Genomic DNA, 27,693 nt, shown 5'->3' with positions numbered 1-27,693 from the left:
GATGGTACCGAAGGCCGAAGTGCTTGCTGGAGTTCTTCTCGGAAAATACTAGCGACAGAGCCGACCGTCGGCTGGGGAGCACCGAAAAGCTTCTGGAGCTCTTCACGTAAAATGGAGCGGATGATATCGCGAAGAAGATCCGGACTAGCCCCGAGGGCCGAATGCGGCTCCGTGAGCGAAGCGGCGAGTACCGGCCTGTCGTAGGTCGCAGACCGCTGCTGGAGCATCCTTTCCATCGTGATTGCTTCCGAAAGAAACTCGGCAACTGTGCTCGGCGGGTTGCGCACGAGCCCAGCGAACAGTTGTTCCTTAACGTCGTGCATGAGATGGCGCACCTTTTCCCCTTCGGGCATGGCCGGGTCAGATCGTCGGAACAGCCTAGTCATGTCCTCCAAGTACATGGTTATGGTCTCGTTCGGCATCTGTATGCGAGAGCGTAAGGCCCTTTCCGCTCGTTCTCGGCGATCCGGGCTGGTGTAGGTGTCCAGGATGCAGCGGCAGAACTCGCGCCACGATGTTATGGCGCCTTCGCGATTCTCGTACCAAGTACGAGCGCCATCTTCCAGGCTAAAGAAGACGTTCCTGAGCTTTGCGGCGTCGTCCCACTGATGAAATGCGGCGACCCGTTCAAACAGGGTGAGCCAGTCTTCGACGTCTTCCGTCTGACAGCCGTGGAAAGCCTTAGGCAGTCGTGAGCTCTGTAGAGTGTAGTACGTTGGAGTTTGCATGACAGGTCGAGCGGCGGCTGCGGCGGTGAATTCCAACGGCCCGTGCTCAGGTGGTAGGCCTAGGTTCCTCCGGCTAGCGCGGTGAACAGGAGTGTCGATTGGCACAGGACCTGAATCCTGGGTATGCGGAGGAGTGCGGGACATATACTGGGATCGATACCCTGCGCCGACACCAAAATATGTCACGGACAACAGGGCTAGACTTGACTAAAACGACGGGACGAAGCTGTACCAGCAGGCAAAGTTCGGCACACAGCACGCGAGAGTCAACTTCAGTGTCCTCTTTTTCCAGGCGCAGCAAGAACATGGGGACACCAAGTGGCAATAGCGAGGGCGATGACAGGCTCATTTTGTACATTCCCGCAGTGATACGGGCAAATCCTGCGCGAAAGCGATGTAGGGAAATGGCTTGGTATCTCTTTAGTCCCTTGGTCACGCATGACTTGCAGGATAAACTCCACTGGGTAAAGAAAGGGCTAAGTACCCCCTCTCTAGAGAATCTCTTGGCGTCTTGGGGGACTTGATGGATTACCTGAGAGCGCTTTATGATCGAAGCTATCCGCCACCTTGTTGCCTGCTAGGGCACCCATTGGAAGCGTATAAAGAAGCGTCTGCTGTGCATATTATGCACAAAGCTTTGAGAGTTAAGAGTCAAGACATCAGTAGGGAAGCCACGCTCTAACCTTTGAAGGACGGGTTTTGAATCCATTGGGATCACAACAGGTTGATCCGGACAAGAACCTAGCTTCCGCTTTAGGCCGTTATGGAGGGCATGGATTGAGTAAAGCTTACAGACCATACAATATTTAAAAAGGATTATGAAAAGCCGCTACGCTAGTTCTTCTGACGTCGTCCACAGAACACACAAAGAAAATTTGAAAATGGTGGTCATACTATGTTTTAAAATGTTCAAGTAAGAAAAAGTGCTTTGCCACCAAAGGAGAACTGCGCTTATTGTGCACGGGAGGAATAGCGACAGTACAGTCGAGGCTCGCAAAGGACCAGGGTACAAGCTCAACCGCCTGCTTTATCTTCGAATATCAAGGCCTAGGAAACTAAAAATATTAAGTTCTAAACAGGCTCGGGACTCCAATTTCTTTCAGAGCTGCTGCAGAAGGGCTCACCCAGCCACTGTTTCTCTTAGGATGTCAAATTGCGTTAGTAAGCTTTGAGAAGTGGCAAGGCTAAGAGTTTACGATAGTGACTCATGAAGTACTGCATTGTTTGCTGCGATCCGCGGAATTTCAAAAGCTCTTAGGCATTTTTTTTTTTTGCAATATTTTGAGACCTTCAAGCTGCGATACCACGCGGGAGATTGACGGTAGTTGGCACTTCATGCGGCCAATCACCAGCGTTTCGTGAAGTCTGATTATTGAGGAAGGCTGGTTCCCGCGTTGTGCGTTTCTACGGATCACATTGAGACACGAAGACAGTGAGACAATTGAGTTCACAGCTTATCGGTACGTAGAGGGGAGTCAATAATGCCGCCCAAAAAGCGCATGTGACTGATTTGGCGAATGCAGGAGAGACCAAGGTCTATCTTTAGATTGCTTGAAGCCGTAAGAAAGCGGATTTTTCAGCTAATAGAGACAATCTCAAGGCCTGAAGGTAAGCTTTTACTGAAAGTACGGCCTGAAGAGCTATCAAGACTAATCGCCTTTGTTGGTACCCGGTAAACCAAAGACAAATGTCATCTGCGTATGTCGACATGAGCACTTATCTGCAATTTTCTGCAGTAAATCGGGAAGGCCAGCCATTGCGACGTTAGAAATTGTGGGGAAAAGAATATTTCTCTGAGGCACACATCACGATACAGCAATTTCATGGCTTATGGTACACGCTAACCACACTCGAATTGCACGATCACTAATGAACGAGTGAATGAGTCTTAGCAGATGGCCCCGTAGGCTTATGCCTTGCGAATTCCAGAAGCATTCGCGACGTCAAGGAAAATGGCTTACGTGAAAAGTCAAAAACCTCTCTGATACTGAATGTGACTTACCAAGTCCAAGACGCTGTCTTGCGCACTTAAACCTCGGCAGAATCCGATCATGCATGTCGGAAGTGCCTTGCTGTTATCGAGCCACCACGATAAGCGTTCACTTGCCCTACACGGTGCCAATTACACAGGAGCTAGCCACGTCATATATTCGTTAGGCCTTAGCTCTAGAAAAACATTTGCCACCTTCGTGACGGAGGAACGTCGCCAATCTCCAAAAACCGATTGAAATGGCTTAGGAGTGTCCTCCTTTGTTTGAGACACAGGTTCTGCAGCATTTGGTGGCGGTTGCACTTGTAATGGAAGCTTCTACTGGGTGCATATAGACGAGCGGCAAAGATATGCCATGCTTTCAACTTGCTCTTTGCTATGTCTGCATACGTGCTGTACTACATGCGTGGTCGGCGCCGCCGCTCCTGTGGAGACGGCACTTGCACATAAACCAATAAACAGTAGCACAAATCTCCGTGATATGTTATCGCCCCACTTGAGGTTTCGTTGCGTTTTAGGACTATGTCGTCGTTTAAAAAACAATATATCCACAATGCAAGCGAATTGAAACAGCGTACAGAATATTTTGCCTGTCGGGTGCCACCACTTCTTGCACTTTTTGAAAGAACGCACGGTCCTCTTCTTTTCTTTTTTTCAATCAATATATATATATATATATATATATATATATATATATATATATATATATATATATATATATATATATATATATATATTGTGAATCATCGTGTTTTATTATGCACACAGAGGCGGAACTAGATTAGCTTGCTCCTGTTGCATGGCGGAGTACCCCGATATGAACGTTGGCTTTTCCGTCTAGAATTGACTTTCTCTGTCCTTATATGTTTTTTTATTCCGTTCTTGCGCTCTTTTATTCGCGTCACATGCGAATTGGACATCTGTTTCTCTGTTCTGCTTTGAGATTTGTGATTTCTTGTGCAACGCTTACGTATACTTTAATTCTGCCACAGTCAGGCATGCAGTCAGGGAGAAAAAAAGGCAGCAATGAAAAAAAAAAAAATGGATGGAAGCATTAGTAAGTGCCAGAAGATAGGAATAGTTTTTTTTTTTTTTTTCTGCGTTGAATACTGACTCAGCAGCATTTCATTTTACCTACACGCGATTCGTACAAAAAAGCTAACCAGTTTCTTTGCTGTGGCAGTTTTGTTGTACCCCCTAACGCTGGTATTCCTGCGCTGACGACTTTTACCTTGTATTGCCGTCATGGTGCATAACAGCCTCCTTTCAGCCCCGTACTGCCAAGCATATTTTTACGGATACACGCGTGTAAGCAGTCAAGCCAAGACGATTCACTTCATGGCGTTGCCATACCAACAAAGCAACGCTGCTCGTCAGGCTTAGGGAGTGCCTGTCACGTAATTTTTGGCGTGCGCTATTCCTTTGCGTGTGTCTGTGTACGCTATACTAAAAGTCTCTATTGAATGTATGAATATCTTCTGCGTCACTTTCGTCCCTAACTGTGCGCTAAGTTAATCGTCACGGCTTTTTGTTTCGTAGGCGGCCGCCAGTGCTCCGTGAAACAGTTTTCCCCTCAATAATAGAATACTCTTGGGCCACGGGGAGCCACGCTGACATGAACTTTGAAGTTTGTCATGAAAGCATTAAGATTGTCCCCTGACAGTTAACTACGCTCATCGCTGCAGTGTTTCATCCATGAAAAATTGTGTGTTATAATCCTGATTTGACAGACATTTCATTACGCCGCAAATTAGGTTATCTGTATGCATTTCGCGAGGTACGTTTTCACAAACTTACTTTAGGCAAAACTTTGCCAAATCGCCAGAGCAAAATTTTTATTGACAGCATAAATACGTAAGCGTTGGTGTCCCGTTTTGTCTGACTAACGTGCATAAATAATATTCACTACTCTTAAAAATGCCATCAAATGAAACTGCCTTGTTCCACCCTAGTCGCCTGCCAATGCGTCACTGCACGTCTTCACAAGCTATATTAACAATATCTTTTAGAACCCATTCACGCCCATAGCTACACTTCTGGCTCTATTCTCGACTGCTGTATTTTTTAACTTATTCAGTTCACAAAGTGCTTTCAGTAAAAGCAAACTTACTAGTACATACTCTAAGGTGTTCACTTTTTGTCTCCTCGAATATTATTCGATATCAACAGTGTTCGTGTTTAGAATTATTTTGGTTGTAATGCATATCCCTCTTAGTTGTTATGTTAGGAACGAGAAAAAATTGCGCTCATTGAAACGCAAAATGCAAGAACTACTCTTTGTCATGAGGAGCATATCACATCAACAAGTATGCGCAGTGCGTGTATTAACAAAGTGGTGCGTTGAGGAAAGTATTTTGGCGTCAATAACAGCATCCCCTCAGGCTCGTACTACAGACTCGGCGCTTATGGTAACGACATCTAGCTCGTTTCCCGTAAAAGCCGATGACGCCGCCTTCCTTTTCTTCCCTCTTGCCACCCAGATGCGCCGACATGCGTGGAAGGGGCACCCATCGTGTACTCGGCGTCGCGCCATGAGCCCGTGCGGGTCACGTGTCGGGTGGCGGCTTCCCCCGAGGCGGTGCGCTTCCGCTGGAGTTTCAGCAGCAGCACACGGCGCACCGAACTGACCGACTTCGTGGTGCTGGGGCCAGAAGCTGATCCGGACGGCACGCCCGTGCTCGACGGAGATTCTCCCACCGTTGCCTCAGTGCTCGAGTACACGCCGCAGTTCCAGAGCGACTTCGGCACTCTCTTATGCTCTGCTAGCAACTCCATGGGGGACCAGCGTGAGCCCTGCACCTTCCACGTCGTGCAGGCTGGTGAGTTCACTGCTCATCATCTCAGTCCCTGCAATATAATACACTCCATATCCCTCTCCATGGGCGCTGTGTATCTTGTTAGACCATGATGGGCTGTATCCAGTGTAGAATAAGAGAAACAATGATGGCTACACAGTATTAGGGTGGCTAGAAAGTACGAAGGAGAACTGAACAAAGGTTGAAGGGGAACCTCGGTTCGCAAGGTAAGCCAACGTTTCGACAAAAGGACTTGTCTTCTTCTGCCCAAAGAGGCAAAGACAAGTCCCCTTGTCGGAACATATTGGCTTGGAATGCGAGCTCATGCTCCCTTTCAACCCTTTGTCAGCTCTCCTTCAAATGTGGTGTAGTGCAGATGAATGCAAGCAACCGTGTTGCGTTGACAAGCATAAGCAGGGGGGGGGGGGGGGCTGTTTTAAATCAATAAAGTTTTTAGCCATACCAAATGCATAACAGCTCGTTATAGGAAAAGTGCCCGCTGTGTAAAAAAGAACGCCTCACTGTGTGGCTTTTAGAAGTGTGCCACCGATATTTTTTTTTTTCGGGGAGGGGGGGGGGGGGGTGATTAAATTGTGGTGTATCGCGGAGTAGAGCCTGACTGTACTCTCAGATGCTTTCATGTACCTAACTCCTGTGGCTTCGAGCACTTGAGCGTGCCATGGCAAGTGTTCAAAGTCGCAGGGGCCCCGCGAACTCTTGTCGCTGCTTGCTGAAGCCATGAGTTATTTTACTCCCAGCTGAGAAAGCTCACACAGTGAGTGAATCACGCCCGCTCGGCGTTTATTTTCTACGCCCGTTTCACTTTACCAAATAATTTTCCGAGATCAATGCAGAATCTGCACTGGAGAAATACGTAAGCCTGAGCGTTGCTGTGTTGTCCGCGAGATGTGTCAGCGATCCCGTGAATAACAGATGTTGCGTCTTTCCTTTCCTGTGAACCAATTACAGAACGCCGGTGAATTTTTATGCGTTCAACGGAACACTGGTTGTGCTCGACAAGGGGCGTACGAGGTACCGTGTGCAGCAGCAACGCTAGGCTTTCGCATTTCTGCACTGCAGATTCTCCAGTGCTCCCGAGATTTTTCAGACTGCAGTTTGTTGATTACCTCTCCTTACGCAATTTTTAACCATTCCCACCTATTTGTGCACACAAATTGCGCCGTTTCCTGCTTGCTCACGTTCAAACATTTGAAATTTCCCGTCACCGGGATACAAATACCGCGTGACCCCTTTGGACGTCGACATTACCCCTCCAAGCTATTTCGACGTCTGAATTACCTAATTTACTCTAATTAATTACCTAATTAACCCACATACACCTCCCGATTTCTCATAGAATATTCCTTAATGTTCTATCTGATGCAACCATTCTTTTTCTTATAAACTCATTCATTCGAACGCAATCGTGCGGACAAGCTCGTGATAACACGAAACCGCAAACATAAAATGTAATAAGCATCACGTGTCACCATCAGTTAAGGAGCAACCTGAAGAACTTAGAGCCCAGGCGAAGAGAAGTCCACTTGTCGAAACATTGTCTCGGCTTGTGAGACAACGTTCCTTGTTCCAATTCTTGTTACAATCCTTGTTACAATCCTTGCCAATCCTTGTTCAGTGCTCTTAGAGAACTTGAGTCATGAATTTGCGCAGCATAGAGCTGCTTGCAAAAATCAACCGACAAAATTCTGTTCTTTTTTGCGGAATGCGAATGCCTCTATTTTATAGGGCAACCAAAGTAATTAAGGCGTCGTTTAAAATACGCTGCTTTTGAACAAGGAAAGATAGAATGACAGACGACACATCGCGCTTGTGTTGCCAGTCACTCTGTCCTCCTTTGTTGCCTAGTAGCGCATTTGAAACAATAATCAACCAACTGCTCCCCTTGTCAGCACTGCTCACTAATGGCGTTTTTCCTTCATCCGAAGCTGCGCATTATCACAACTTCGGCAGCAGGCAACGCGGTGCTATAGGGACATAATATATGTCGGAACCAAAAGCAAAGAATGTAAACCAAGGTGGCCCTTGACCATACCACTTGCATATAAGTCTCAATGCAATCAAAAGATTTGGTCCCGAAAGACAAAGTCTGTCTTTGCACGCGCAGACGAAAAGGTCCCCCCCTCCCCCCCGTCCACCGCTCTCTCTAAGAAAATGTGGAGAGGAGGAGGGCTAATTCAGCGACTTACACCTGGAGAGCGAGCCCGGGAGGCTCCCCTAATCTCCTCTAGGACGTACGGGCTGGGGGGGGGGGGGGGGGGGGGATTTCGAGAGGAGTTATGGCTGTCAGGAGTAGGTTATGAGAGCTGGGAGGGGGGAGTGGGTGGGGGGGGGGGGGGGGGAATGGGGACACCACAGAATCATTCCAATGACCAAATCGAGTCGCGCTCCTTTACAAGCCTTCGTAGAGAGCGAGCACTCGCCTTAGCCGAATGTGCTGCCTTTGGCTTCCAAGCGTATTCCTATTACCGCACCATGTTCCCTGGACTTTCAAACGTCTGAGACAGGTTTCCTAAAAGAGGCTGTATTAGGAGTTACCTGTCACCGAAGCTAGATTCCACCAACCCGACCGTACTAGGAGTACTGTAGCGATATATTTCGCCGTCGTGAGGCGGTTTCTAGCCCTATACTCCAAGATAGTAGGATAAGTCCGAAGAGTCACTGTTGTACGCACCATTTCACTGGTTTATCTTCCAACATAGAATCAAAGCTGGCTACGTTTCAGGTTCTGCATCCATGGTTTTCATTTTACCATCAATCTTATATCCACAGTTCACTCGATCCACACCTTCAGATTTACACAAGGGTGACCACTTCCTGAGTTCCGCGATGTCGTTGGGCTACTAGACATAGCTCGGGCCCGAGGCAACTTCCGCAGAACCTGGGACGATTCGCCCCAGCTGCGAGGCGCCGGCGAAGACCTGATCTCTTCGACATTGGAAACCAACGCTTAGGCGGCTGGGTAGTGCGTTCATCGCAATGAGCGAAATCAGCAGTAAAGACTAGAATTTGTTTTGTTTTTGAACTGGATTTTACGTACATGTACAGTCTCAGTTTAAATTGCTCAAGCCAAAGAATTTTTGTCTCTTCCGCAAAATGAAGCCGTCACGGCGCCACTAAAAACTAAAGGGCCGTGAACTATGAAGTATAGTTCCTTGGTGTGATATTGTCACGCACCATAGCACATCGGTAGAAGAAGAAGAACGAGGGTCAGAAGGACGCTTGTAGTCGCGGTCTTGCTTCCATCAGTCCCTTTGTAAATAAACACCCCTTTGCGAAATTCTTCTTTTAAAGCAATACTTCGCGAATGCTAAAAGTGTTCTCCATAGGATCTTTGTCGGAGTCAAACAAAGAGGTTAATGTTTGGTCTTTGCGTTGCTCGGTTCGGAAAACTCGAAGATCGGGGAAGGTTTGCGAAAGTGGATCCAAATATTCATCGAAGTTGTCTGCGTCGTCATCAGTCGTTTGAAGCGACAAACGCGAAAGACAATCAGCATATTTGTGTTTATGGCCGCTTTTGTGCACCACAGTAAACTTCAACTCTTGTAGGCGTAAAGCCCATCGAACGAGCCGCCCGCAGGGATCACGAAGACTAACGAGCCAGCAAAGTGAATGGTGGTCGGTCACGACGGTGAAAGCATTCCCGTACAGACAGAAGCGGAAGCGCTATATAGCGAAAACAACGGCGAGACATTCTTGCTCAGTAACCATGTAATTTCTTTCGCACTTACTCAACGAGCGGCTGGTATATGTTATATGTGCAGATCGCGACCATGCCGTTGTATAACTACAGCGCCGATACCAATACCATTTGCGTCAGTGTGTACTATATATGAAATCATTTCCTAGCATTCTAAATGCCATTTGGCATTTATTGATGGCGTGATGACTTTATTTCGCGGCTGAGACGAAAATCCTTTGGCTTCAGGACTATTGACCAAACATATGTTGCATGAGGGATTACATGCCATTGATGTAAATGTTCCTGCCATGCGAACGTGCCGGCATGACGTAAGAGTTGCGTGCCTGACTTGGCGTCCGAGGGTCCTGGAGGTTGGCTTCCATCTCACCCTCCCACCTCAAATAGGCTACCCATGTTGGCAGATCCTCCCAACTTTGCCATATCCTGTGGACTCGTTACGTCACACAATCCCCAGACTAGTCAATACCCTGGTGTCGCCTTCCAACTGCCACCTGCCTGTGAGTTTTCTGTCGCAACCTACACAACGAGTCCTTTGACACTATCGCCGCGTTAAAAATAATTCCCACATTTTATTGCGAAAGCAAGGTTTCGAGCCTTCAGCGTAGCGCGGCGGAAGCCACGTCTTACCCACTTGATGCTGTGACGTCACACCCCACGTGACACTGGGATGAGAGCTGGGCTACCAACTCAATTGGTCGGCGTAGCGCGGTCGCAGCCACGGCGCAGCGCGTGACGTCACACCCCACGTTACACAAAAGCGAGAGATGGACAAGCAGGAGCTGCCAACTTGGGTATCTCGTTTCACATGGGACGGTTATGTCAGAATCACCCTGCTATAGACCCTGGCATTCACGTTACCCCTACAATACCCTCTTTACACGGGCAGAGTTAACCACGGTTAGCGTAACTGCGGTTACGCGAAACCGTTGTTAGCCCGTTTACACGGCAGACCAAACCACAGTTACACCCCTAACCGTGGTTATCGCAAACCGAGTTTGGCGACCTCAGTTTGCTCGTTAACCGAGGTTATGGCGGCGTCTGCTCGTCGGTACTCAAGTGCGCGAAGCGTAGGAGCGTGTCTGCTTCAGCAGTGTACTCGTTTACCCGTATTGAATATCCGGTGTCTACTGTGCCGCCCGGCGTCTTCGGTTACGGCCTACAGCCAAGCGTCTGCGTACTGAAGCCCCGTCGTGTGTTTGCAGTATCGTTTGTGCGGCTTGGTGCTGAGCGCGCGGAACGTCAAAAAATGCGCGGTCCTAGCTTTATAATGAAAGTGCAGAAGTTCGCAACGCTTGCAGTGCGAGATGCTGCGAGCAGGCTAAGGAACGTTACACTTACCGGGGCGGTGAAGTGATCGAGCGCGGCGAACTACGGCGGGGTGCGTAACCCCCTAGTCGTCGATAGGCCTAAATTAGTTCTCTTCGAAGCCGCGGCGATCGGCGCTTTGGAACTGATCAACGCTGTCGAAATAGTGTACTCATGAAACATCTTTATTGTAAATCCTATTCTGCCGCCGTAAAATAACGATATGAGAAACTTTGGCGATACATTAATCGCAGAGCTAGTATAAGCAGAACGGTGAGCCGCAATGTACCGGCGGCAGCTGTCTTGAACAGAAACTTGATAGTATCGCGGTTATCGGTCTTGCCAGCAATTTGCCGCTGGTCAGTGATCAGGAGTGATTCAATTCTGATATTCGGCTCAGTATTCCAGATGGCAATAAATTTAGCACGCTTTGTTTCTGACGTCGGCGCTAGCGAACCGCCGTGTCGTTCGCGTACGGTCTGCGGGACGAGGGGCCAACGCGGCGGTGTTTACGATGGTCGATGAGGTGCTGCCATCGTGCGGGGCTTCAACGCGTTGTTGACGCCTTCCCGGACGGCACTCCGGAAACCACATCATAAATCAAATATTTGTAAATGCTGCTTTGTTCCGCAGATCACCGCGTCGCTTCGGTTGTACTATATAGGCAATGGCAGCCGTAACCGAGAATGGCGGCGAGCTGTGCAAGCACAGATAACCGCGATTGGCGGTTAACCGTGGTTAAGTTCGGTAACCTCGGTTAAAGGGCCACTATCCAGGGAAGGCCCTTTTAAGAAAATGAGCCCAGTGTTTCGATCAGGTACCGGAGATAGTCTGTGCAAAATTCTACAGCGACACGCGTGCCGCAAAGCATCGAAAATGCAGTTCAAAGCTCCCTCATGCTCTCCTTTGAGAAGCCAGCTTCACCGCTCCCTGCGCTGGCCCGACGGGCCACGATAATGACGTACGTACCAGGAACGACGTCAATTGGTCCGTCTCGCTGACTGACGGGAGAAGGATGGGTGTCTACCGCTCGCAGCGCGCTTTTCCCTCGCCACGGCCAGACTGAATCCAGCGGCGCGCGCTCCCTCGACGGTTTTTTTTTTTTTTTTTCGCGCTCGCGGAGAGCCACGCCCCACCTCCCGCCAAACGCGGAGGAGGAAGGGGAATTTGTATTGCGGAGGCTAGACGACCTCGGGCAGGAGAGTGAAAAACCTTTGCGAGGGAACGGAAGGAGAGAGGCATGACAGAATCGGGTGATTGCGGTGGCTGTAACTGCGTTATTAGTTACTCTTTTCAAAAACATTTTGCGGCCTTGCGTTCTAGGGGCGAAGTCTCGCAGTCACCGGGGAAGAAAATATTTTCGACCGGAGGGTGGACAGTGGGCCTTTAAGCGTAACCGTGGTTAAGCCGGCCGTTTAAAGAGGGTATTGTTCATACGGCTTGGTTAAAGCGGGGCTTTATATTTGGGCTGAGTAAGAAGAAAAAGAGAAGAAGAAGAACGCTCGGTCACCCGCAGCTAAGGCTTTCGCTCGATATTTAGTTCAGCAGCGTTGAATCCTTGTAATTTTTTATACTTATCAGGTGATATTTGAAACTTATTATTCATATTGCGGATGATTTCCGTTAGCGCAGGATTCCAGAATGCGTGCTATCTTTCACAGCGCTCGGCGTTCACACGTACTGACAGTCTTGCGCCCAGCCTTCGCACCGGCAGTCCCCACGCGAAAGAGTAGCAAAAGGAGAGGTTTCTAGGCAGTCGTCCTTTCTGGTAGACTCAGCCTTACGGCAGCTTACTTAGCAACAAAGTGCCCAAGCTCCTAAAGCTCCTTTCCTTAGGGGCGTAGAAGTGCACATCGCTCACGGAAAGAAAACAAAAATAGACGGGAAGGAGACAGGGGTGACGCAGGCTGATATAAATAGTGTGGAGTGTCGCTCAAGGCAGACATCCACAGTATCTTTCTGGGGTCATTTGGAGCAACCAAGTGTCGAGTATACGCAGCTGTCTGCACGTAAGCTCGTGTATCAAAAAAGCCGCGTCGCGCTTCCGCGGCAACTGCAGCACGCGCGACACGTGCGCGCCGGGAATGTGCAGCGACGGACGCCTTGTTTGCGCGGGCGTGTCCAGAGCGCAGCGCAGTGAGCGCGCTCTTTTGTAACCACTGCCCCGGTTCGCAGATGCGAGACACGTCCTCTCGTACGTGCGGGCCGACTGCAGTGCATCTTGTGGATTAAGAACGGGGCCTAGGCTGCTAATCTCCTTGCGAGGCCCTACATGCGTCCGGGCGCCGCGCTTGTGGACTGTTTATCGGGCAAGGAAGGGAACCGCAGAGCAGCGAACGCTCCCGGAGTCTCCTTTCACTGTCACCATCACCTCCTTTGCTTCGTCCCTTAAACACTTTCAGCTCGCATTTCGCTAGGCAAAGGAAAGAGAAATCCGGGAAACGAAGTTGGGCGCCCTTTTCCGTTTTTTTTCTCTCTCTCCCATATTTTTATTTTCTTTTTGATGAGAGTTTACGACGTCATTAATTAAAGCGCGGAGAGCAGACGAACTGGAAAGATATAGGGCCGCATTTATGAGCTTACGCGCATGAGCACTTACATCAAATGTCGCTGCTAAATGCGTAATGAGTCGCCGTTTTGCCTTAAGTACTGCAATATTAATCTCTGCGGCTCTGCTTATTCTTGATTGCTGAATTAGTGCGCCCTACGCTTTGCCTGCTATTGATTGCTACTGCGGTACATTCGACATCAGAGAGAGGTCGCGTCCTTTCAGGCTCTTGAAAACCAGGGCACCTTGCTGCGCGTCAGCTGCAATTTCTAATGACCCCCAAATTCGAGGCACCTGCCCGAAGGCTGCATATTCTCATTTATATCACTGACCTGTAATAGCGTGGGGCTCATCGTTTTGGTCTGAGTTGTGCCAAAGTGTTTCCTTTTTTTACATTGCTTTCGGCACTTTTACAATTTCAGCAATGTAGCCACAACGCGATAGATTCGTCCGAATTATCGTGATGGTCATGGCGACAATCATTCAACATATGTTATGTTGAGACATGAAAAGGAAAGAAAAATAAAGAGCCTCTGCCCGTATTCAACAGTCAATATTAACGCGAATTAAGGGCCTTGTTCTGGACGAGATCTGACGTCAGCGTTGTCCCCGAAAAATCAGAGCATGCGCCTGGCGGGTGACAATACCGGGCGGTAGGCAGGCTGTGTGACTTCATGGTACTACGTGGCCTGGCCGAGTTGACAGAAGATTGAAATCAAACCCGAGACCCATGAATCAGACACGCTGTCCCTAAGCCACGCAGTCACACTCATACGACTTGGTTGAAACGGAGCTGGGATATATGTGGGATGGTCTTTCACATAACGTGGTAGCGTAAGACTGCACTATAAGTACGTGGAATGCAATACAGGCCCAAACTAAGCAATTAGCGATTAAGAGATTTCCAAAGCACATGGGCGCGAAAGAAGATCCTCAAGTGCAGCTGCAAATATGGGCCATTGCCGCTGTCGCGTCTACATCTAAAGGTGGAGATTAGGTGTACACAAAGTTTTTCTTCCTTTTCCTTGGAGGAAAGTGCGAGCATCCCGCGCCCTCTACTCAGTACCTCTGCTGACGCCTTTTCAACAACGATATGCCATTTAGGAAGAGAAGACAAAGAAGAAAATGAAAGGGAAGGTAGAGGGGAAAGCTATGTCGCGTAAAATAATTTGCTGCGCGCCATTTTTCGCCCAGGAGCTTTTTCATATGCGTAACCGCAGTGCTTCTATTTGTACCGCCTGTAACTGTGCAAGACCGCGCGGCTCTACTTTTGGAGCACGCTTTGCCAGGCGTCTAATCTCTGTAAACTTCTCATGTTTAAGAGTGGTTCTTGACTAGCTGGGACCTCTTTGTTGTTGCCCATTATAATAAATTGGCCAGTCTTTTCTTTAGCCATCTGGATCGTATAGCGCGGTTCTCTTCCGAAATAAAAGTCTTGTGATCGATGACATTAATTTCTCTCTCCCTTTTGCACTGTCGGGAGCTAATACTTTAACATAACATAAAAGTGACTCGCAACCAATAGTTACCCTTCGTTTGCCGTAGAGAAACTGCTATGAAAAGGTTTTGTGGCGGTCGCTGTCATCAAACTAAGACAACAAGGAAGAGCAACACCCCAAAAACCCAGGCGCGTCGTATGCACCACGAGCTTGTAGCTTCGACATGCGAAAGCGCGACCCCGAAAACATGTATGCTCAAGCGACAGCACTTTTCCAGTCGCGTGTATTCCATTTCTCTCCGCCGCCGGGTTCGACAAGGCAAGGCCCGAGAACGCATCTTCCTTTATTTTCTTTTTCAACGCCGGGACAAACAGCGGAGCGCGTCAGGCGGAAGGCACACGCTCATTCACGCGTGGCGCGGCCGTAAGCGCGCGCGCGTTTCCAGTTTCATCCTCGCCCAAGCCTGACAGACGGGCCATGTGGAAAAGCGGTGCCCAGCGGCGGCGCGCGTTACGAGCAGCGAAGGCGGCAGCGGGGCAGAGATCGCGCTGTCGTCCATCACGCATTGCTACGCCGGGCGCGGCATGGAACAGGCAACAAAAGAGCAGCGAGCGCAGAGCCGCTCTTTGGCCAAGGCGCGGCCGCTCTTGGCTGCGGGCTCTGGTCCACGGAGGAGGGAAGCAAAAATAAACAGGAGAAGCGGGAGCCATGGCGAGGGGGAGGAGGTCGTCGGCGAGGCGGACTGTCCGGTTCGCCGGAAACGTCCCTAATGTCCCGCTAATTGGCCTCGTGTTGTGCTTCTGGTAATTGGGTCCAACCTCGATTGCCTGGCGCAGATCGACAGTGGCTTGTTGTTCCGGTAACAGCTCGCTCAACTAAGTGTGCGCTGCACTCTAAGCCACGTTCCTGGGCTCCGGAGTGATTTGCGCCACTGCGCGTACTCGAGCACCCCGCTTTCTTTTCGTCTGCTTTGCGCCATCCATAAGAGCGGCCTGTTGCAGGAAGCGTTTGTTAAAATGCGGCGAGAACTAAGCAGTCTTGGGCAATTCTTCTCGCCTAATGGCACTTTTACTGATTGATGAGGATGCTACAGGCATGAATGGGGCACTAATAGGGGTTAGCGGTTCTCTACAATTTATGGCTCAGTGAGATGGTATGCTGGCATTTATCTATGGCCCTCTGGGCCTCTCGGGACATGCGAGCGGGCACGGCAAGTGAACTTCCGGACGAGTCCAAAAGGCTGATTTGTTGGTGGGAGGAAAAATGAAGCGGTTCGATGGGGTGCGCTTCCTGCCGTCGCTCAGGGGGCCGGAACGTGACAGGGCCACTGACATCAGCCGTTGTAAGGCAGGGTGTAATCGGATTTGCGTCCGAAGATTCACATATGCAACGACAAAAACGCGATTCGGTGAGTCCCGTGTGATTAGAGCAGCACGCGTCGAAGGCTGCTTCGAAATCATCCCTGACGCGTCGGAAGCAGTCTTTAACGCCTGCGTTGTTCTTTGACGCTACGCGCAGGCGACAGCGTGGAGTCTACGCATCGAGCGCCCCACGTGCGATACGTGCCGCCTCCTTGCACGCCGGCTGCCGCAGTTTATCCCCGCGCGAGAAGCTGTCATGCGCCGCAGAAGGAACGTCCTGCCGGAAGTGCCCCGTTTGCGACTTGAGCAGGCCAAGACGGCCGCGCAGTTGTTTTCTCCTGCTCTGTAGTGGCACGTGACAGAGAGTGCTGGCTCGGCCGCGTTTATTTGCGCTGCTTTGTCTGCGAGGCGCTAATTAAGGAACACATCGGTAATGAACTTCGTTAGGAATGTCTTGTTCTATCTACAGCTGAAGAAAATTACCTGAGGCTGGGCTGGGAAAGCAACCTTGAAAAGACGCTGCCCTGGTTTCGGTACCAATGTCTTTTGGTTTTATTAATGGCAGGCGCCCGCGCGCAGCGCACGTCTTTTGCGAGGAAATTGAGGATCACGCCTGGTGTTCGCCAAGCTGTATAGCCTTGTCAATATTATGCAATGTGGATTCGCGTTCTCTGGTTTTACAGATGTGTCCGAAAAATAAAGCGAATTTGGCAGACAGAAATATTGCTCGGAAATAGAAGAGGCAGATATTCCGTGGGGCTATTTTCGATCATAACGCAAAACTCAGTTCTTAATGCTTAGTACGAATCTATTTCATGTGAAACTCTCATAACCAGGCGGGAATAAGCACATTCGAATCGGGCAGCTCGAGAAGGATAGCAAACTACGCATGAAAACTTGCAAGGCTTGGTTTCCCACATAGCTCACCAACACTACTTCGCATGGCTGGTTCGCGAGAGGTAACGATTACACTAAGCATAGCCGCATGACGAATCGCTTATGTGTTTTATGCGAGAGTTACTATGAGTGCTGCATTGTTCCTGAATTGCCGGGTTGCAGCGAGCGTTTTGTTGTCTGCGAAATGCACGGGAACAAACTTTCGTATGTTTTGTGGCAACACGTTTGCGGGCCCCGTCGCGAGTGCATCCTCCTTTTGTTCAACACGCCGCATCTCAGCGGGCTCTGGCCTCCCGCTTGCGTGCAGCGGCTGAGAGCCGCGCTAAGTTGCGCGAGGCGCGAAGTATACCGGCTGCGTGAACGTGGTAGCCACGTGATTGCAGGAGAGTACGAGCCCTGTGCCCCAAGGCACGCGAGGCACGTAGGTTCTCCTCTATGAAGTCGTGCTTGCGTACATCTTCTATCGAGGCTCGCAAATGCACTATGCTCCTAGGAAACGAAAAAGAATAAATAAATTTCTGCAAGTCTCGTTCGAGCCGCTTTGTGTAAGTCACGTTTGATTCGTGCGTTCTACGATAAAAGCACTTGCAGCGAGACGTAAAATGGTCGGCGCAGACACTGGAATTTCTTTTGTTCGTTATTTATCCTCTCAAGTAGGACACCCATTATTAAAAGAAGAAAAGCGTTATTTTCTTTCACGCCGTTTTCGCATAGATGAACTGCTGCTTCCCTTATATATTACACTGAAAACCTTCTAGCAACGCTGCACAAACCCAGCAGGCGTTTCGTCCTGCGCTATACGTGATCTTTTGACCGTTCCGCTCTATTTCATCTAAAGCATAAAACGAAGAACCGAGAAGAATAGAACATGTACATACCCGTGTAGCATGCAGACTGCTTCTTTGTTACTTCAGCCTGGCCGCTGTCGAGAGATGTCGGAAGCGACGAGAAGAAAAATGCAGACAAGCGATCGACCCCTGCCGTGAAAACCTGACCGGGGCCAAGGAAACAAACAAACAAACAAACAAAAAAAAGAGACGAAAGATACGACAGTCGGCCAACCTCCTTATGAAACGATGTAATGTTGGCGGACAAGCAAAAAATGTACGCTGAGATTGGATTTTCCTAACTTGCCGGAGCAGTTCAGCTGGCTCCTGACAGCGCGCAGTCTAGCTTTAGATTCCTCTACGCTTTCATGAATTAAGGGCTTGAATTAAGCTGGACTACTTATTGAGAAATAACTTTCACGGGGCGCCATTTGGCACTAATTGGAGAAAATTCGTGCAGTTCGCAGAAATATAGGTTTCGAATTCCTCCACATAATATAGGCGCATAATAACAGACACAATAAGCGGCACAACCCGAATTCCACACAAGGCGCCGCTCAAGTACTGCGTGGTCCGTCGGGCTTTTCGTGGCATCAGCACGACTACCGAGTCTACACATAAGTCGGGCGTTAACAATGCACTTCTTACTCAAGTAGATTTCTTTCTGTTATCGAACTGATGTGGCGCTTTTAACAGCATGGGCCATTATTGGGTTATAAACAGTGTGATACAAACAGAGCGTTGAAAGAATCCAGAATGTTTTCTTCTTGAATAGCGTATTTTTTAACCTCTGGATCTTGCAGTTAGTGAGATTCTCGTCCTGTTAAGCGCTTCCATAATTATGTTTGCTTACGAAGTCGAGTATACGTGTAATTAACTTCTGACGTCAAAGTTTGCTCTTTTCTAAACCAAGAATATTTGTGGGTGTGTGCTTTCATGCGTGCGTATGCAAACGTGCTCGCGCGCGCCACTCTAATTGGCGCACGGAGCCGAGCGTCTAGAGCAAAGTATAAAGGCCCACCGTTCAAGCAGGGGTAATTTTCGTTTTGGGTGCTTCCAGGCGCTCCATGGTTAGTGCTCATTTGAGAGCTTCCGTAGTTCGATGGGCAGCTTAGGCACCGCGCTTTCGTCGCATGCGCAAGCAGTGTCAACATGCGTAATAAATTGTGTCCGTGTCATTGATCAGCGAACCGCCACTTGTTTCGACTGATACATGCAGCGACGTTATCGTCGCGCTTTGGGCGTTATCTTTATCGATCCTCCCATAAAGACCCTATTTGATGGACACTCTGTAGACCATAAGGTGAGGGGAGGGGGGGGGGGGGTCACTTTTCATTCAGCTTTTCAGGAGATTTCATGTTTCGTCCTTACGGCGTTTCTTGGTGTTTGTGTAAGGCTGCAGAGAAGAACATCGAGTGTAAAATTTCGGCGTAAAATTTCACAGCTTTGTTTATTCCACAAATTATATTACAACTTTCCACAGCTAAGATCCTCTGTCCTCCACACGCCGCTTCGCACTTCACGCCGACTCTTTAACTCTTTAAGTTTACAACGCATACACGGCTCCACTAACTCTTTCAATAAATCTTTCCTACCCAGCGCTATTTCATTATGGAATGAACTCCCTGATGCCATTGTCACTGAAACCGAACCAAATAAATTCAGGCAATTATTAACAGTACATTTCAAGTACTGAATGATTCTTCCGCGCTTCTTAGTGCGTGTCGTTTTTTCAGGTTGTTCTTGAGCAGCAGTGTCTTTTATGTTGATGTTTAACGTTGATGTTTTGTTTTGTTTTTAGAATAGTTACAAGATGAACCCTGTACCATGTATTTCTGTTTTATATTATTGTATTATCGACCAATGTATTATGTCACGGTTGTTCCCCCCCTTATGTAATGCCCTAACAAAAGGGCCCTTAAGGGTAAATAAATGATGATGATGATGATGATGATGATGATGTACGTCTCATTATCTTCGTTATTTCTCTGAAAACCATCGCGGCTTCAAGTATCACGCAAGATGCACCAACATATGCTTATCCATGTATATACCTTTAATAAGTTTTTTTTTATTTTCTTGTTTTGCGAAATAAAGCAGCCTCGCAGCGGAGCGTACACAGCAGTATCCAGGTCAAGGATAGGCAAAACACTGCGCTCCTGAGTAGTAAAGACCGAGACTGATTTTGGTTGCACCGACCTTTCCTTTTTTTCTCACATTGCAGAAAAAGGGATTTGACTATACCTTGAGTTGCGAACTCTTCTGCACGTTTCTTTGTAAAGCATCAATAGCACATTCCAGGAGCATATACAAGAGCACTTGTTAAGTCGCAGTTACTGTGATCTCTACACTATTGTTTACGTGCGGTCTGGAGCAACTCAGTGAGAAAAATAAGGAGCGCAAAATGCTTCACAGGGTCATGGTAGACACTACAAACTCGGGGCGCGAATTCAAATCTCCTTATGACTTACACTTTCAGGTTAATCGAGGAAGGAAACTTGCTCTTGATCGCCGACCGGAATACGCTATTAGATGCATCTGACGGCAAGAACATTGTGCAGACGAGTACACAACTGAAGACCGAAACTTACCACTCGTTCTTCAGTGTGCAAAAAAAAAAAATAGAAACGTGGTGCAACTGAAATCACACCGGCCTTAACCAATCTCCCGAGCGCATTGGTTTGACGCCGCATAGCCGCTCGCTTGCTGCTGCGTGACCATCAGCAGCCAGCCGAGTTGCCGAATGCTGCGCTGTACTAGAAAATATGATAAGCACTCGGACAAGAGCGAGGGGATTGTTTGCCGTCGGGTACCTTCGCAGTGAGCACGCGATGAGAGATAACAGCGACCGGGTGCGGTTCAGCAACTGCTCCTGCAGCACGATACTAGGCTGTCCACTTTTGCCTATGATTGTACGTTACAAGTCACTGAAGCTGTTGCGTTTGTGTTATGCGCGAATATGAAAGTCGTTCTACTTGCCATTTATTCTCTTCGCTTCTTCTTTCATTCTGATAAAAAATGTGTGTTAATGAGTTCTGCGCAAACGACGGCCCAGTTACGTACAGAAATGCTTGAGCATAAACCAGTTGTAGTACAACATGGGAAAAGGGCGTAGGCTGGCCTCCATGCTTGTGTGCAATGCCAGTGGTTGCGCTATCGTCTCTTGTCTCGCCCCTGACATGACGCGGTTTGTATAGTCCGCCGAAGCACGATCTCGTGGCGCGTGACCGGTGGCTTCTTTCGCTATTTATGCCTGATAGTGCCAAATGCTGTTCTCTGCATTCGTTGCAACTCCCCCCTCCCTCCTTGCGACATAGCACTCACAGAGAGGACAGTTTGTTACTGAGGAGTGTAAATGAACAAAAGAAACACTAACACCAGACATTCTCAACATTACTCGGCCTATAAGACGGTCAGGAGGCCACAGCGCAGATGCTGAACCCTATAGGAAAGGAAGTTCTGTCGTGATAATTATCAAATATGAAAGGGCCCGTAGGCAACTAAAGATGTGCGCACGCATTTGCAGAAAAGGTAACCAAAGAAAGTTTAATAATGTAATGACCACCATTCCGGGAAAGGCGCTTTTGCTTGTTGGCGGTAATCGACAAGAGAAAAGCTCCGGAAAATACGTAAGGTGAACAAAAAAATAAAACAAAAAGAAAACGCCATGGACACTAGAAATGTACCGAGGTGTCTTTGGCTTTGACTGGTGTGTAGGCAGTGAGGTCGTGGCAGTTTCGAAAACGAGTCTTTTTTTTTTTTTTAACTAGCGTCATATACCACCGGTGTACACAGGGTATGAAGAAGGTTTCAACAATTTCAGAAGGTCGTAACTAGGTCTACTTGTGCGGTAGTGCATGTCCAGTGAAATAGGCACTGGGCGCGCATGTGTAAAGAAATATCGCGCAGCCTGGCAGCCTAGACCACACTCTGTTTACAACTTTCTTACTGTATAGGTAACGTTGTCGTCATAGATACAATATTTGCGTGCACACAGCGTCACACCATGCTTCCACAGCTGTCTGCTAAAAACTTACACCCCGATGCGCGATCATCTTATGGTACTCCGGCCCGCGAAAGATCCAGGTATGATGCTGTCACTGACAGTCCTGTCTTCTGGCGCGGTGCAGGCCCGCCCGAACCCGTGGAGAACTGCAGCGTGAGTAACCTGACCGAGCGCAGCTTCTCGGTGGAGTGCCGAGGAGCCTCAGGCGGCCAGTCAGCGGTGGCTGCTACGGGCGGCGCCTCTCTGGTGGCCGCTGCTCAGAGGCCCTCGCTGCTCGCGCGACCGCCTGAGAACCTCGTCTACCTGCTCGAGGTGTACGGACCACCCGAGGGCTCGGCGCTTCAGAGGGGCGTGTCCGCATCCCAGCATCAGGTGGGTCCTCTTCGCTATCTAGCCCGAGTGCACTGCAGCTCCGGCATACTCGCAGAGATACGATGACGAAGGTCGGCCTCGGTGCAGACTTGCGGAAGGAGGTTCAATACCGTAATTTATCGGATAAAACGGGGATTTACGCAAGCCAACATCCTCTGCCAAAATGCCCCTGCAATCTCCATGTTTCCCAACTTCGCCGCTTTCTATCACGATTATTTCTATTCGCCACATTGTATATACCGAAACGAGTGAATGCTGCTATCTTTGTAGCACCGGGTGGGGCCTATAGCACACCATGCTTTCTTTAACAGACGCCGTGTTACGATCGGCCTTCGATAGAGGACATTTAGAAAGCGGCCCGTGCCCTTTGTTTTCCAGGTTCTGGTGCGAAACGTGAGTGGCCCGGAGCCACGCTTCCGAGTCGGCCAGCTGTGGCCGGGCACCGAGTTCGAGGCACGCGTGTTCGCAGCCAACTCGAAGGGACGCAGCAGGCCCTTCCGCATCAACGCCTGCACTCTGCCGCCGGCCGAGGCTCTGCTGGACAAAGGCACGTATTCAGCCATTTGCTGCTCCTGCGCGTTTTGCATACCTTGCGCACGGCTCTTTGCCGCATTCTCGTGACGTCTACACTCGAAACACTAAATGGCTGATCACATGACAAGTAGCTTGGGAAGCAGGAGGTTCAGTCTACAGTTAAACAGAAATCGTTATCCTTATACTTCAATTGGACGAAGGTATTCTTACATTAATAAACGTTCCTTTAGAATAATTCATCTTTAAGTTGTGATGTCGTATTGATTATCAATATAGACCAGACAAATTACTTGGCTAAGAGAGGTTTTTTCTGCAAACTATTTTAAGAAATTTTGAAAGAGTTCGCAGACACATCCGGTATACCAGCCGCGTGCTCTTTCAAATATCGGGCTTAGGTTAAATTTTATGTCAGCATGTTCGCAGCGTCTTCAAATATGAATGAGCGGCTTAACTGTTATGACGTTGTGCGCAAGAAGCAAGGGCGTGTATGTGATTCTGCCAGGCAATGTTCAGTGACCTGCCGTGTCTCGTATTTTGGAAGTATTTGCTAAAAATAAAAGAAAAAGATGCTTTGCCTTCCTAGATGCCTTTAAAGGTTCCTTCTCGTTTTGCACGCACAACGTTACCTCTGGTTCGGCGCCTATTCAGGACAATTGAATTTTCTATTTTGCTCTTGTTCAAAAAACATGGGAAATTCTTCTACTGACGAAATCTTAGCGTTGGTCATTTGATCACTTGCTTTGATGTTTTTTGAAAACCATTACGACTGCAATTTTCTAAGGCAGCTTGTTTCTCCTGAGAATGGAGTTAACAATGAGGCCTGATTGAGAGCAACGAATACTCGGACTATATGTATGGTTTAGAGAAAGTGTTAATTCGTTGAAACATTGGCAGGGGTCACCTATGTTTAACTGATTATAGTTCGAAAACACGGGCGGTTTTCGTCTTACTTGTTTTAACTAGATGTAATTGCTGTTTTTACACGATACTTACCTGCTACAAACTTTCTGTGACTGTGGACCTGGTGCGCAGTTGTTCGAGCTATACATGTGGCGATATCTGGTAGCCGCCGCATCAAATGGCAGATGTTTTAGTGTTGCCTCTGCGATCACCTCTGGTGAAATTGAGCGCTTTATCTCGGAAGCCACGAGTTTAACCCTACTTGTGGCACCAGCTGGGAGCCGTTCCTTCAAATGGTAGATGGTTACAACTTATACCTGCTTAAACCTGGTTATAACGAGCCAAAACATCTGCCGAGTGGTTAATAGGCTCGACTACTTAATCCGGGTTTGAACGCGAATGGTTGTAATCCGCTGCGATGACTTACAAGAGGGCATGGTCAGTCACTGCTCAGTCATAGACTGAGACACGTCCATTGGAGTCGCTATACAGGACTTGATTTGAATTGCCAGTTCGAGGCGACATGGTTGTGACTTCGCGAGACAGCGTACAGCCAATCAAAGCGGCGGCACAAACAAGATCGGAGAAAATTCTTGGCCGGCGGTGGTGAGGGTGCTATCGCACTAATACTTTCAGTGGGTGCGACTGGTAGAATAAGAAGAGCCACGGCAAAATCCTGTGAGTGTCTGAATCACGGTACTGCAATAATTGAATATGTGCTAAGCAAACGGGAGCCGGCTATTACGAAAAAATTCCATTGCCACGTGGCAGGATGAGCGCGATCGAATTTCAACGACAGAAACTGACTTGTATCGTTACAAATACAATTTGAAAGTCCGTCATGTAAGAACAACAACCACTCGTACGATTTTCATCGAGCTGCACTTTGCGGCCTGCGCTAGTTGTGCAAAATGGTGAGAGTGCGTGTGTCGCGAATCTGTAGAGTATTTATTCCCCCGGACTACAGTAGCGGTAACAAACTAATAGCTCATTTTTGTTCCTCAGCACGGGACATTAACTTGAATAGTGTAACCTATGGACTAATTTCTTTTCTTTGATCTTTTCACAGTTCGAATATTAGCTCTAATGGCTGAAGGTCGATTACCAAATGGTTAATGCGTTTTGAATGCTATAGAATTCCTTGCCGAACTCCGGGCGCTTTCCCCTTTATTCTGAATACGAAGAACGCTCTGCTCCTGCTCGGTAAAAAGGAGAAAGAGGAAAGTAAAGGTAATGGCGACAAGATAGAATGCACGAGTGAACGTTAGAAGCAGGGTGTTGGGGGAGTGGAGATGACATATACACAAGCGCACGGAGAAAGAGGCAATAAAGATTACGTGGCAAAGTGAAGATACGTTTTTTCTTGTTGTCTTCTTCTTCTTCGGACTTCAGGGTTTTACGAAAACTTGAGAAAGGCGAATGGTAAACTATTTATAAGCAGGAAATAGGTAAATGACATTTACGACGGCTTACAATTGGCAGACTTTCTGGCCGTCTCACGAACCCTCTCCGTGGCTACTCATCACGGGTTCTGCCCACCACCAGGCTGCGGTTGAGTCGACCCTTAAACACCAGTGCGGTGGCACTTAATTGAAAAATATCCCGCATCCTTTCCGTACATAAAAGATATAACTAGAGCTCTCAGAGATCAGAAGGTTCGAAAAACAGGACCAGCAGCGGAGAATTCGTCTTTCACCCTTACATAATTTCATCAGCTAGTCTATAGTCACCGTACAGGTAGTCTACAAAGCGTATAATGAAATGCTTGTGAGCGAACGCCACCGGGACACTTTGTCAGGGAGATGAACATCGGCGGAATACTTTACAGCCAGAAGACGGCACAATGCTACGTGCTGGCTTTATAAAATACATTAAAAAAAAGTTACTGATTGAAACAAATATTTAAATAGAGCAAGCAATGCATACCACCGCTGGCGTACGAGTCTGGCGTGAAAGCTGTGAACGGGACTCTGCGCAGCTGCCCACAGCGACGTTGTATGACAAGGCCGTGGACAGGTTCGTGGTGTGATCCACATGCCAAAAAAAAAAAAAAAAAAAAGCCTAAACGGCGTGAACGCTTGTAACTTAAGCTTCCTATTTGCAAAATAGTCTCTTCTGAAATGAATACGCATTAAACGATAATAGCATTTACTGCTCTTATACAGTCCACTTCATCATCGAAAGAATATCTGACGTTATCAACGAAAGGTTCAAGGTGGGGCCATAAATGTTAGCTAATTGCAGCGAATGTTCAAGGACATATCAACCGTAACTAACCTATTGAAAAACGCAGTGTAACTTTTCTAGAAATTTGCTGTCTGTGCTCCGTCGGGACTTACAGCACTTACCTGTAAAACTGAAATTCATCAGCATAGACTCTCTAATGTTTTGGTATTCGATGTAGATTGCACGTTGATGTCAATTTGAAAGAGTGTTTAATCAGTGTTTTCTGGCAGAATTTATTGCTGACTTTTAAAAATGCTTTCATGTTTGCTGTAACAAAATTTCTATTCAAAGTTTTTTCAACAATACAGTGTTTAAAGGAGATGCAGCCAAAAAGCATAATTAGAGGCTTGACTACGGCTGCGTACACCGAAAAGTTGCAATAGTGAGATGTCCATATTCCACAGTAATGGGGTATTACTGAAGCAAAGTACTCAGCAAGGATATTTACCGGTTTAGCACTGGGGTATTACCGGAGCTACATGCAAGGTATTCAGCAAGGATATTTGCTAGTTTGTATGCATTTCATGTAGATCTGTATTTCGGTTCAGACATAAGACTTCCGCTTTTTTTTTTTTTTTTCGTAGCAGTTTCGCAGTTCCTTCAGGAAAAACGATATGGCTGATGAGAGAAATCCATGCCGCTGATGTTTTCTTTTCCTGAATGGCTATTTGTATTGTAGTAGCTTTAAACTCTTCAACGGGCCCCTAGCTGGTATAAAGAGCAAGCTCCAAAGTGCTTTCCTGCTATAGCTTACCGAGTCCCTCTTAAAGCATGTTCAACTATACTTTTTATAAAGTTGCCTTTCTGGATTGGTTGGAGTTTATGGGGGTTTAACATCCAAAAGGGCGTCGGCTATGAGGATGCCACAGTGGAGGGCTCCGGAATTTTCAGACACCTAGGATTCATTAACGTGCACTGCGATCGCTCAAAAAACGAGTGCCCAGAGCTAAGCCTCCTCGAAACATTGTCGCCACAGTCGGGATCGAACCCGAGTCCTCGTGATCAGAAGCCACGCGCTATGACCATTGCGCCGCCACGAAGGGGCAGTTGCTTTTCTTGTCTTAGGGAGCAAAACTTGAGTCTTTGCTGCATGTAATGAGTAGTGCTTTACCGCCCAAACTGATTGTAGGTAATCAAATAGATGCACTAGAATTTTGCCAGTAAACTGACTTCCTGGAGTATATGTGATATATTTAGTATAAAAGTCTCGGAAAGGTGACGCATGCTGGCAGGACTCATAACATAGGCATAAATCAAAAGTACTGAGTAACGTTTTCAAGTAGCAAACATTGGATAAACAAATTCATTCACAAATTGAGCAGTCTGTCGTTGCGGCAGTATGCTAAGCATAATTAATCATTTGTAGCAGAACTAAACGGTTTCATGTAAAATAAATAATTAAAATTTCAGTGAAAAGTCACTCGATCAATATCTGTAACATCTCTGTTTACGCGGACACCGCGTGAGTGCTTTCTATCTGCTTGCCATCAGCTAGAGAGGATGGTAAGCAAACACACCGACACTCCTGCGCTAAGCTCATGTGCGCAAGCTTGGCCTTCCCTTTTTTTGGCAACTTACTGACAGTATTTACGCACTCAGCCTACTGATGCCCCATAAGAGCTTTGGCCGGTGCACAGACGCTTTTGCGTGAATAAATCACCGTCATATGAGGCGGCCATCGACACGCGGCTATTTGTCAAGCAGCGAGCTCGCGCACAAGTCGCGGACGATGCGTGTATTATATATGAACTTGGTCTTTGACCTTGAAAAGTACTAACGAATTCCGGGCCTTCCCGCGCAGCGTCGCGAGCCCGCGACTGTTTGCCGAAAGGAAAATGAAGGGGAAAAAAGCAGCGACTGAGACGAAGCAAGTGAGGTTTTGCTTAATTCTAACATTTATCCCTACAGCGGGCGTTCGCGCGCTCTGCTGAATTCGTAAGTTTTCGGCGCTGTCCCAAAACTCGCCGGCTCTTCCCTAGGTGTGTATTTAAACTTGCATTGGCCAGCGCAGCAGTCGAAAAAGAGCCCGGACGAAGGGATTTAT

General features: G+C 48.0%; 1 protein-coding gene across 1 annotated transcript in view; it reads left to right on the top strand.

The window, feature by feature from the left end:
- LOC146205351 (neural cell adhesion molecule 1-like) overlaps nucleotides 1-27,693 on the top strand; it is a 289,648-nt gene that overhangs the window by 133,159 nt on the left and 128,796 nt on the right. The window contains exons 7-9 of the mRNA XM_084606946.1: nucleotides 5,199-5,537; nucleotides 21,742-21,989; nucleotides 22,368-22,536. Coding sequence (XP_084463072.1) covers nucleotides 5,199-5,537; nucleotides 21,742-21,989; nucleotides 22,368-22,536 — 756 coding nt within the window. The remainder of the gene's footprint in view (nucleotides 1-5,198; nucleotides 5,538-21,741; nucleotides 21,990-22,367; nucleotides 22,537-27,693) is intronic.

Source organism: Amblyomma maculatum, chromosome 1 (assembly GCF_055883805.1).
Source record: "Amblyomma maculatum isolate TAMU_Amacu chromosome 1, ASM5588380v1, whole genome shotgun sequence".
Lineage (NCBI taxonomy): Eukaryota > Metazoa > Arthropoda > Arachnida > Ixodida > Ixodidae > Amblyomma > Amblyomma maculatum.
Note: the sequence above shows the minus strand (reverse complement) of the source record. Positions and strands in the feature narration are given on the sequence as shown.